The sequence below is a fragment of the Pseudoliparis swirei genome, chromosome 8 (genome assembly GCF_029220125.1).
Source record: "Pseudoliparis swirei isolate HS2019 ecotype Mariana Trench chromosome 8, NWPU_hadal_v1, whole genome shotgun sequence".
Classification (NCBI taxonomy): domain Eukaryota; kingdom Metazoa; phylum Chordata; class Actinopteri; order Perciformes; family Liparidae; genus Pseudoliparis; species Pseudoliparis swirei.
Window position 1 is genome coordinate 14,147,805 of NC_079395.1, and position 12,202 is coordinate 14,160,006.

Below are 12,202 nucleotides of genomic sequence, written 5' to 3' on the forward strand. Positions count from 1 at the left end.
TATAATTACATTATGCACACACTGCTGGGGGCCTGGGTGCTGACGGCCATTATATAGTACATTTACAATGTTTACGTGACAAACTTTCTGCAGTTTTGATCAAGACAGTTCCTTAATAAAACAAAGAGCAAGAAATTTGTGGTCAAATATTTATTCACGTATACAAATAAATAGATGAAATATTGTAAATATACTTAAAATTTTTATTTAAAACCCTCAAAATTAAAATCATGAACACAAAACAGAAAAGATGGATTAATATAATAAAACAGTTCCTTTAAATTCAATTAAACTACATTCTCGGTCAGCTTTCTGAGGTGAACAACTCAAGGTTGTGGTCACTTCTGGGTCCCTCTAACAATTACTATGATTGTAATTTATATTTAATTTAAAAGAATAAATTAATGGATAATATAAGAATAAAACCACTAATTACAAACATTTTGAACAACAGCGTGAAAATTATATTCATTCATTGGTATCCAGCTGTATAAACTCAATTTGTCTCTGAAAGACTACTCTCGATTCGGTAGTGTTTGATTATGGGCTTGGACTAAGACAAGCTTCCCTTTTCTTACTTTGCACTTCATACTAAATGTCGGACGGATGGTTGAACACACATTCAGTCTTTAGTCTGAATGGAGGTACTTCTGAAGCTCTGTTTCCAGGGCCATTGACAACATGTGATCGTCATCTTCCACCTCATCATCAGGAAGAGTCTCGTCATGTTCATCTGGGAACAAGTGATGCCCGATAAACACTTTCGAAATGGGCTCCAGGGGGTTTGGTGAATCTGTGAAAAGAAGAGAGGGTCCAGAGTACATGAGCTGAGACTGACTTCAACTTGAACAACGGAGACAACAGATGTACGATTCTGGATGGCGACGTCGGTGCAAACAAACGGTGTGGCATCACAAAACATCCACCAATGACGTGTGCATTCACAAACCTTTAAAATGAAACAAAAAAATCAACAAGCCAGGCCAGGTGCTATTTCCTACTACTTTAAAACATTTGGTGGTATAGAGCGTATTCACTCACGTGACCACAACAAACTCTGGCGGCTATGTTGGGGTCCCACCACGGCATTGTTTTGCTTGTTTGTATGCCGCTCTTCCCTTAGAAATGACCATTATATCCTGAAGGAGACACGATGTCAGTTCAAAGCGGTGTGCCTTGTGATTATAGTTCTGTGCCTCATTGTTGGATGTGGGACTAATGATTCAGAATATGGGTTTATCAGCGCAACAATACAGGCTATTACTTCAACTTGTCATGCATCTACTTGGGCTTCACTCGGCGTATGAGCGTTAGGACTGTTCTCATGTGTTTCTGTTGATGCATCGGGTTGTGGGCACGTTTCCATTGACACACTCGTCAATAATCTCTTTTTGCTTTTTTCGCCGAGCGAAAATCAATGTCTTTCACTTGCGCAAAAGGAACTGTGGATGGAAACTTGGGAGGAAGCCATGAACATGGCAACTCCGTCGGGCGATGTCTGCCTTTACTTTGTGATTCATTTCAAGGTAAAATAAAACACTGGCTCCATGGGAACAGCACTCAGCACGGCCACCAAACAGTCACTGCTGGTCCTGAAGGAGCTGGAAGCGGCTTCATCCAGACACTCGTCCTGGAGGCGGAGCTGCGACTACGGATCATATATGAACCCAGACACGGGGCGCTTGATGTTCCGACATTTGTGGTATTTCCACAACAAGTATAACGCAGAAATAGTTGTTAATGTCCCATGGTCGATAGCGGAAATGAAAACTGTTTTACAGGAATGTGACCGGGCTATGTGCTGGTAACTAGGGGTAACTAGCGAATTAACCACAAAGTGTTGAGCGAGTAAAATCAGGTAAAAAAGCGTTGCGAATATTCAATTCCAACCGCTGAAATCTTTCTTTGGTAATGCAGAAGGACATGAGGTTGCTGGGCTCTCGCATAATCAAACAGCGGACACGATAGCCAGGTCAACTTCTTCTGACATTTAATAAGTGGGACCCCAAGATGGCGCGATTGAGATTCTGACGTCACGTGAATACGCTCTATAGGTATTTGAAGTCCAGTTCAAGAACATTAAGAAAGCCACGAGCAGTTGTCCAGAGAGAGTTTACTCAATCATTTCAGGGGAGTTAGGAGCTTGTTAAAGCAAGGGGGGGAAATTAAGGATTAATATATCATTCTATACCAATTAGGATGCAAAGAGATTAATTTACAAATATTTCAAAAATGTCCAAAGAAGGTGATATTTAAATAGAGGTTGAGTCCAATAGTATCTGAAGTGAAAAAGCTAGCTCTTGTGTTAGAGTACTTACAGTAGCTCTGAGTTGCAGCGACCACCTCTGTCCAGCTGTACTCTACCAGTGAAATGGGCTGACTGACCCAGAACTGCAGCAGCAGCTGGTCCAGAGTCATTCTCTGAGGGGGATCAGGGTGCAGCAGCCCACGTAACACACCATGCAGGTCTGAGAGGGAACAGAGAGAAATGTCAGCGCAGAAGAAACATGTTTGGAGATTGGAACGGGTCATTTGTATGACAACGTATTAGGGCTGTCAGAGTGCAAAACCCTGGTCACAATAAAAGTTGAGTTTGTTAATGTCGTCTCATTGTTTCATTTCTCAATGTCGTATCAACCTCATCACACCACAGATGCCACCGTTGAAGGCGAGCCGCGAGTGCAACACATATGATATTGCATCAGATTCTCCATCCATCCTCTTCCAGACATCCCTCTCCCCACAAACTGTCAGGACATAGTTCATCAGGATCTGTGCTTCAGCACAAGCGGTCATGTCCTGTGGCTTTTCCCCTTCACACCGACGGTGGCAGCTGGGCACGGCCCCGTGAGAGCATCCGTGTGTAACTACGGAAACGCAGTGCGTTTGTAGTAACGTGTCATTCTGCTCTGCTGAATTAAGACACTCTTGTGTCGTTAAATATGCCAAAAGTTGTTTGTCTCCACTTTCCTGGGACTTGTACAATATTAGTATTTATTTATGTTTCTAAACGAACACAGAAAGAACAATTTTTTTCTTGTTTTTCTTCATAAATGTATACTTAATCTCAGAAATTAAATTAGTTTAGTATGTATATTTTTCACACCTCCATATTTATTTGCCTTCAGGGGTCCTAACCAACTGTTGTAAAGTTTACTACGTGACAGTTATTGAAAACCACGCCACGAGCAGAGCAGCATACCTGGAGAGACGGGGAACGGGGGCTTTAGTTTGGCGTCCAGGATCTCCCCAACGCCACAGAAAGGGTTCTCACTGAATAGCAGAGTGTAGAGCAACACACCAAGAGACCACATCTCCAGCTCCGGACCCTCATAGCTACAACCAAACAAGGAAAACAAAAACATTTAAATAAGCAGATATTAAGCAATATGGAAAACATAGCAACATTGTATTCCCCAGTTAATTTAGTGTCTGTGTACGGCTTTGTTACTTTACAGTCGGTATATCCTTAAAGCTCCATATAGTTTCATTGTACATCGTAAAGGTTAATGAGTCATGCAAGTCATACAGGACTGGAAAACAGTGCCTTGACCTAGATTCTGCTTTAAGGCGGCTTTGGGAGAACTGTGTAATCACAAGGACACCATTAAACTAAACACGCTATAAAAAAGGAGCAAACCAATATGAAATGTCCTTATTTGTTGGAACAAATATCACTTGTCGCTCCCAGGTCTTATGTACATACGGATGTCCCTGAAGCACCTCCGGGGAGCAGTATTCCAGCGTGCCACAGAAATTGTAGAAGAGCTTCCTGGGAGCCATCATGACAGCAGAGCCAAAGTCTATCAGTCGAATGTGGAAACATTTGTCAATGATGATGTTCTCGTCTTTTATGTCCCGGTGAAGGATGTTTTTCGACCGCAAATAGAAGACAGCGGCCACCAGCTGGGGAGAGACAGAACACCCAGTTCAGACTGATGAACGCGTCTCGCGTCGGAGCCGATGCTCCCGCCGTGTCCACTTCATTGCCCATGGACATACCTGTCGAAAGAGGTAGCTGGCCAGGGGCTCATCCAGCCTGGGCTGCATGTCTATGAACTCAAACAGGTCTAAGCCGTCTCCATGTTTCTCCATCACCATCTGGAAGTAACTCCCATTCTCAAACACCTCCAGCACCTAGTGGCACACAAGCACACACACACACACACAGGATGAGCTAAATAATTTAGCATAACAAAATGATAGCCTTGAAGCCTTAAAGTCCAGTTACCCTGACGATGTTGTGGTGCTGTACTCGCGTCAGTATGGCAATCTCCTGGCTGACTGGTCCCAGCATGGGATCTTCTACCCAGCAGTCACTTACAATCCTCGCCTTGCTAATGAACTTCACTACCACCTGCACACACACACACACAGACACTTATGCAAATCTTGAGATATATTTAACACATATTTCTAAGTACACATGTTGTATATACATGAAGAAAGGGTTATGTTTTGGCATTAATGAAAATAGTTCCTTACTTCTGTTCCATCAGAGCGACGATTTGCTTTCCAGACAAACCCAAAGGCTCCTTTCCCCACAGCTCTGAGAGGCTCGTACTCTTCTTCAAACTGCCCGTCACAGGCTTGGGACTGCTCGAGATCCATGGTGGAGCGTAACACCTCCCCATGACTGGCATCACCAATCCTCTACAGGAGGAGAAGAGTACAGATACATGACTTGAAAGCAGAACAACATATTTCACATTTGGATAGAGGAGATAGTTTGTGCCATGTGGACACTGACCTCTCCTAGACTGGCTCCGGACTGGTTGTCCAGCGGTCGATCTGAATGCAGTAGTGCCCCCTGCTGGCCGGGCCGACTCATCCACACACAGAACATGGAGCTTCCGTCAGGGAGGTTAGTCCTGCACACGTCACACGTCACATCTGGAGAGAACATAGGGTACTGGTTCAAGGCTTTTTCACACCATGTGTAGAATGTTTGAGGGAAGATTAACAGTGGCAGTCGTACCGACCTACTCTGGTGCCATCTCTGTGGTACGCGGTTCCTTCGTATCGGCCCTCTAGTATCCGTGAGGTGTCTGAGGCGCCGTTGTGTCCATTCCCCTTCTGTTTCTTCGGAGTCGATGTGGCAGGAATGTCCGCCAGTGACTGATTACCGTCGTTCACTGTCATGCGGAACTCTTGACTCTTTTCTTTGTGAATTGTAGAAAGAGCTGCCCACTGATCCTTCTCGCCCTGGTTGTTTTCGACTCGCTCTTCACTTGAGCTTTTGGCCTCGACACCAATCTCAGCTTCCAGGTCGGACCCGACCACGCAGGGGGAGGGGGTACGCAGCAGCTCATCTGTATCACAGGATGTCATGGAGTGTTCCTTATCATCATTGTACCCTCCGCAACTGAGCAGCTCTATACTACTGCTCAGATCTAGGTCGGCTAGGGCCCGGGTCACCACATCTCCATTGCTGTTGATGTCCAGAAAACAGCTGGCTGAGTCCACTATGTGTGCTGAGCGAGACTCCTCTGCCGGGCCTGGCTCAGAACCACCATGGCCAGCAAACTTTTCACAGAAGCCAGAGGACGACCTGGGAAATTGAGTTTCAATAAACTGATGACGAAGAACAGCAACAACTGATGGCAAAACATCAAATGGCAAATCTTTCAAGAACAAAAACAAATCCAGATGGCGCGATTTGATCAAAAGAACATTCTGACGAATGTTAACGGTTTTCTTTCCAATCTCAAGCTGCCGTGTCACTGAAAACTCTGGCATATTTTAGTGGCTACTAGCTACTTGTCTGTGACGCAAGTGAACAGTTATTCACTCCAAATAGAAGCTATTTAATTATTTTTAGGTTGCCATGGCCGGATAGATACAATTCCCTATTTCTATTGACTAAATTGAGATTGAGAAGAATTCCACACATATGCAGTCATCTAACCAATTTGAAGGCGCTGAAAAATTTAAAAAAAGATCCATTTCTTTCGTGATGTAGAATGCAAGTCAATGCTGATTTATCAATATCTTTAGCCGTAGTAATGGAAATAACTAATGGGCTGTCTTAACAATATAATTTGAGATTTAGTGATTACATGCAAATAAAATTAAAGCAAGGTACATATTTTGGTGTTAAAATTGGAAAGAATGGTCTCTTGAGACACGGAAGAGAAACTTGTAACAAACCCCACCTGCTCTCCAGTGAGATGACCTCAAAGCTGGAGTCCTGGAGGACGGAGCTACATAAGTGACGGGCTTTGCCTCTGTCAGGAGAGGTGCCACCCACCCTGACAACAGCATGGCCATTCTGAACAGGAGTGTCTGAAATAGAAATTACAAAAAACACCGAACAATGTTCAAAGAGTGCTATTTTAATATCATTGCTCGCTGTAAATATGAAATGACTTCACACAACATGAAATAATTACACATAACATGTATACAGAATGTTGTGTTGGGTTTCTGAGGTGAGAGTTTCTGTACCCATGCCAATATAAAGCTCAGTTTAGTTTTGTGGTTTGAAGGAAGAACTACAAGTAAATTACTGTGAACTAAAACTACAAGTCACATCATACCCGAGATGATCCCGATGGCAGGTTGAACTTCACCGCCATGCCTCCGGTCTTTATTATGGTGTGGTGGTCCGGTGGTTACCAGGCAGTAGGTCTCGTCTTCTGGAGGTTCCACCAAGGCAAATGTCTGGAGGAGTGCCTGAGTGCTATCAGCACCGTCCAGCTGGTTGGTGCCGAGAGCCGCCCGGGCTGCTTCCTCCATCAGCTCTGTAGTGTCATCAGTCCTGAGGGAAAAGAAGCATTGTAATGCCAGTCGGGGTAAAAAACAATGTAATGATCATATTATAAGCGGTATCTAGTCTTAGATATGTTTTGAAAATATATTTTGTCAGACGTGTGCACATAAAGAGCAATTTAAATCTCTGCTAGATGTTGCTTATATTCAGTGCGTTCATAGATTTCAGACTCATCCATAAATCCCTCAAGATTTATTTTTCCATATATGACAAAGATAATCTATTGTAAATGTAACATTTAATCATCACTTCTTATATTCACAATGAATTTAATCTTATTGAATATTGGCTTTAAGTTGTGTTTTCATATTTACTGACAGGCACATTAAATATTTATGCAGTCGGCTGCTTTTAGATTTGCGGATGTTGGTACAGCAGCTTGTGTGAAGTCGATTAGTCAAAGAAAATATAAGAACAGACAAGGATTCGGTTTAATATTAATGTCTGCTGGCACATAACTTTGTGAACAGGTTTAACACGGTCACAGTCATGACGTTTGTAACTCGTTGGTTGTACGAAGTAGTTGAGTTTTTGATTAAACACATTTAGGTAGTTAATGAAGAGGACATATCTATATATACACCATTTTTTTATACGTCAATAATATCTCCCATTTGCATCATTTTGGTAAGTTGTACTCTTCGCTCCCAAAATGTCACAATACCCGCTTGGCTATTATGAATAATATTGTCCTACTATAATCATACCGCATGTGTATCGTGTGAAGGATGGGATTGATGAATACTACCTATTTTTAGATAATCTGCACAGTGGAACGAGGGCTCATATTCTTTCTCAGGACTCAGAACCTTGGGAGAAAAGTTTTGTCTTTAAAATTCAATTGCTGGCCATACTTACGTAAACTCTCTTGTGGAGGTGACAGCAGGAGGAGAAAGGGTGGACAACACGCTGCCTGGTTTCTCCAGCCTGGTGTCGGTTCCAGTGAAGATTCGGCCTCTCCCTGTGGAGGTTCTTCCCAGGACAGCCTGATGCACCATGGCCATATCACCAGCCACCAGTGAGGAAGGGTCTAAGGAGCAAACATTATAGAACACCATAGAAACAAATAGGACTGTATCACTAGTACAAAAAGAACAGGAAAAAATCAAGAGAGTGAAAGAACGGAGTGGCAGCACTGACATTAAGGGACCCCTTTGTGAGGTGCATATGGCCAACATGCCTGTTTGGTCGTATATGACACATCTACTGTTTACATCACAGAAGCCTGAGCATGTCGTTAGACCTGGAGGTTTTGAAAGTCTGACACTGTGCCCACCTTAATTACAAGTTTAGACTAATCACTACATGTGGGTTGGGAAAGAGCCGTCATCTTGTACACTTCACACATGCTCACCATGTTTCCCTGACATTTTGGACGAGGCTCTACTTTTATTAACCTCTGCTTGAGAAGCAAAGAAGGAGCTGGTCTTTTTGTCTGCGTCAGACGTCCAGCCGAAGAAACCGGGCATCAGAAAAGTGACGTTCTGTTGGTGGACAAGCGGCAGAGACAGAAGTGAGAGTTGGCGAGGCAGTCAATCAGAAGCAACCTTGTCCGGCGGCTCATGTCGGCTCACCTTGCTCAGCAACTCGTCTTTATCATAGCCAAACAGACTGAGAGCCAGGTGGTCGTGGATGCTGCAGATCGAGCCATCGGAGCGGAGCAGGAGGAGACCGCTCAGAGGAGCAAACACCCAAACTGTTCCGGAGAACTCCAGTGCAGGGCTGGGGGAGAGGACGATTCTGTCCACGGTCACTTCTGGAAGAGTCCAGACACGCATTGAAAAAGCACAATTCGTCGTTACATTACGGGACAAGATGAGTGGCGTCTATTGGGGTGCATAGTTTTACACAATAGTGACTATTTTGCATAATTGATTGGTTAAACATTGTCACCAATATTGGATCCAGCTAATTGAGTCAGTATCAGCCAGCGCTGTGAAAACCTCTCGTGTGTGTATACGTTTCCTATTATAAAAGGCTGAGGAGTATATACACTGCAGGACGTTCAGGGCTTCAGCAGCATTACATCTGCTGTGGATACTGCACCAATTTATCAATATTGAGTGTTTTTAATCCCTCTCTGACCTAGCATTATAAAAAAATAAAACACCTTACCAGAGGATGGCTTTTCAGGGTTTAAGCCATTTGACTTGCACACAGAGGTGAGTGGACAACATGGCCGGTTTTCCTCTGCACCTGATCTTTCAAGGTACTCGGCTGGGCAGGTGCAACCGGTCCCATTGCTTTGATGTTGGGGCTTCCCACATACCACTGCCCCCTGAAGTTTGACACACAGTGGGACGGATGCACCCCCTCTGCTTTTACCACACACTTTCTGAATCCTCAGCATCTGAAAGAAGGAAAGAAATGCAAAGTCAAGGATGACGGATTTACAGAAATACCTGAGCTTAAAACCGTGTGGGATTATATTCTTTTCTGTGTGTTCCTGAACTGTCTAAGAAGCATATTGATGAACAGAAACTTGAAGCAAAGCTTAAGGAAGGGAGCTTTCCTTCGCTGAGTGGTAAAGTTTGCGCTGTAAAGTGTGCTTACTTTGGGCAACGCATTACTGTGCAGGGGGATTTGTAAAGAGGGGATTAGCTCCTTCACAGACAGCCCTTTCAACTCGTCGGGATGTTGGTATCCATGAAGATGGGCAAATGCCAAGTCACAGGTTAGGATACTCCCCTAGAAAGGAAATGTAGCCAGAAGAATGTAAATGAATGCAGGAATTCTTAAGAAAAATGCAAAAAAGAAAAGAAAAACCACACGGCTCACATACTCACGTCTTGTGTAAAGGACAGAAAGGCTGAAACCCGTTGCACACTTTCCATCATGACGAGCCAGTGATCTTCCTTTGGTGACTGTCTGTGGGTACACACCGACACTGGCATCTCTCCAGATAATGTCACAACATCCACCTACGGAATAAATGGCACGTTAAACATCCAAAAAAACACTTTAACAAAGAAAAAGGTTTGGTCAAGATTAACTCGCATGTGTTTACCACTTTTCCAGACACAGACACAACAGCTCCATCCATCATGGGAAAATCTTCTTCCAATGCTTCTTCCAGGACCTGACTGGTTTTCTTCAAGATAGAGAGCAGCTTTTTTCCAATCAGCTCATTAGTGGTGCACTCGAGCAGTTGGCCGGCCTGTTCATTAGCTGACACAATCTGAAAGATTAAGATAAGAAAGACATTTACAGCACATGCTCTAGTTGCAATACTGGTTGACCAATTTTTGTTCAGTCGTCACAGCTGTAATTAAAGGACAATGTTTTTTTCCCCCAACTTGGATATTAAACCTATTTTCCAATTATTTGTGTCTAACTGACGAATACGGACAGCAATTTCTCAAATTGGTCCATTATTGAGAAAGAGCAGACGGCAGCGGCTCACAGCCTGCAATGCGATTATAGTCGGGGCAATTTGGCACCGTCAATTTACGTCCACTAAAAGTCCTTGTTTTTGCCAGTGTCTGACATAATGAAAAGAGTTTCGCTCTGGGAGTGGCCTTTTCCTAAGGTGACGTGTTGCGTAAAGACAACCGTGGCAATGGCAGGCAGAGTTTGTTGAGTTAGAGTCCAGAAAGAGGGGCTTGGTGTTATCTGTAAGACTTTCAATGTCACGGCTGAATATTTAGACGACTTTGACGTGTGGATGAGGTCTTTGAATTCAATTACTAGCCATATTTATTTGAGCCAGGGTTTGAGGATGAATAGCTACTACCAATGTAAGGGTGGACAAAGAGAGAGAGTGGGAGCGGAGCATGGAGACCCAGCTGCTGCAGGAGGAAGAATGCTGCAAGAAGTGAGCGCTGCTGCTGCCCGATATTTGGATTTCAGAACTGGAGATCTCCTTGAGCGGGACTCGGACACCATACCAACGGGAGTGGATCTGTAGGGTGCTTTCCATCATGTTGTTAGACACTTATAATAACAATCCGAGCCGGTCGGTGGCAAAACAAGCACTTTTAGGGAACATAACATTACATTGGTGCTGCACGATTGCTCTTGCATCTAGTTTTACAGCGGTGACAACATTATGTCCCATTCGTCACTTAAGACTCAAAACCATAGAAAACCCGAAAGTGGACACAGTACCTCTCTAGTTTTATGGTCGACCGTAAGAATAACTTTGTTTGGGTTGAGGGTAGACGGAGATCCGGACAGGCCAAAATCTTCAGAGATTAGCTGATTGAACAAGCTTTCCTCCATCTCTGACTTAGTGGATGGATGTGGCAGGGAAACAACGGGGACTTTGGAGCCACGATGTAAGCTTGAGATTTGAAGGTTTCTTGCTGCGACAGAAGTGCAAATATCTAAACTTTCATCTGGAAGAAAAAAAAACAGGGACATCACTTTTGTAATATTATCATCAATAACAAACTATTTCTCGCACTCTTATTCTCACAATTAGAAAACTAAAATGTATTTTCATATTAGCTCAATTTGACTTTTTTGTCCAAACTCAAATATGGCCATTAGTCAACTTAATTGCATCAAAGAAAAGGAGCAAATATAAAATGTTGGTCAATTGTTTAATGTTAATCGATTGTCAAAACTGTTGCAGATTATTTGTGTGTCGACTGTTTAATCTGTCACCTCTTCTCTCAATTACAACTAATTATGTCACACTCACCGCTCAAGGAACCAGCATAATACCGACGCGGCACGGCCCTGAGGCCTTTCTTGTACAACGTTCTGCGAGTACACGGGTAGGACTGACTCAGGGCAAAGTCATCCTCCAGGTCGGAGCTGAGGTCAGGCACCACGCAGATAGTGTCTCCTTTACCTCTGTTGCTTTGGCTGCCCCGCAGAAAAGCCTCAGTCGACAGCGACATTGTTGTTGTTGATTATCCAGCTGGCTTTGACAATTATTGACCCATATAGAGATAATTAATGGTTGCAACGTTGAACAATAGTGTGTGTTTACAGGTTGCCAGATTACGGCAGGTTCAGCTGACAGATAACATTTTGCATTAAAAACATATTTAGATGCTCGGTTATTAGCCTCCGATGTGAAGATTAAGCGCGAATCGACACTCACCCCGAGCCGTAGAAAGAAACTGCGAGGCGTGTTTCCTACGAGGGAACAGCAGTTTCTGTTGACGCTCGTTGACAAGGTAGCAAGGTAGCAAGGTAACGTCACCTCCACTGCGCCTTCCGGCTAACTAGCCATCTGTTATCGTAAACGCGACTGCCACAACAAACACAACCAAGTCGCGCGGCGTTTGGTTGGTAAATTTGCAGTGTTGCAATTTCAACTACTTTAGTCCGAGATTACGTCCCTGTGGCGTGAGCAGAACTTTTACACCATTCCAGCAGGTTAGTGAAGAAACTAATGCGATTGTATGTAAACTGTTTTCACTTCGTCCAGCAGAAGCTTTTGTAAACCGCGGGCTTCTAGCGGCAGCCGAGGAGATT

At 43.8% G+C, this 12,202-nt stretch overlaps 1 protein-coding gene across 2 annotated transcripts; it reads right to left on the reverse strand.

Moving 5' to 3' along the window:
• Nucleotides 1–135: 135 nt before the first annotated feature.
• On the reverse strand, nt 136–12,111 carry pask (PAS domain containing serine/threonine kinase). 2 transcript variants are annotated; one of them, XM_056421815.1, is made up of 21 exons: nt 11,826–12,111; nt 11,418–11,639; nt 10,880–11,109; nt 9,780–9,950; nt 9,559–9,693; nt 9,326–9,460; nt 8,888–9,122; nt 8,347–8,528; nt 8,127–8,256; nt 7,631–7,802; nt 6,540–6,760; nt 6,156–6,285; nt 4,983–5,551; nt 4,751–4,893; nt 4,486–4,653; nt 4,232–4,357; nt 4,003–4,137; nt 3,707–3,906; nt 3,203–3,336; nt 2,319–2,468; nt 136–793 (listed from the first exon to the last, which is right to left on the reverse strand). In XM_056421815.1, the coding sequence occupies exons 2-21, from the start codon at nt 11,617–11,619 to the stop codon at nt 630–632; spliced, it is 3,732 nt and encodes a 1,243-aa protein (XP_056277790.1). In that variant the 5' UTR covers nt 11,620–11,639; nt 11,826–12,111; the 3' UTR covers nt 136–629. The 2 variants fall into 2 exon arrangements, with proteins under 2 accessions (XP_056277790.1, XP_056277791.1); XM_056421816.1 differs by having other exon boundaries at nt 11,418–11,643; nt 11,826–11,845.
• Between the last annotated feature and the right edge of the window lie 91 nt (nt 12,112–12,202).

Bases quoted from the DNA above. Each gene is read 5' to 3' on its own strand.
- pask (XM_056421815.1), bottom strand. From the start codon at position 11,619: ATGTCGCTGTCGACTGAGGCTTTTCTGCGGGGCAGCCAAAGCAACAGA. The intron at 4,138-4,231 runs GTAACTGGACTT...GTGTGCCACTAG, and splicing joins AGCACCACAACATCGTCAGG to GTGCTGGAGGTGTTTGAGAA. The intron at 3,337-3,706 runs GTATGTACATAA...GTTTGGTTGTAG, and splicing joins GAGGTGCTTCAGGGACATCC to CTATGAGGGTCCGGAGCTGG.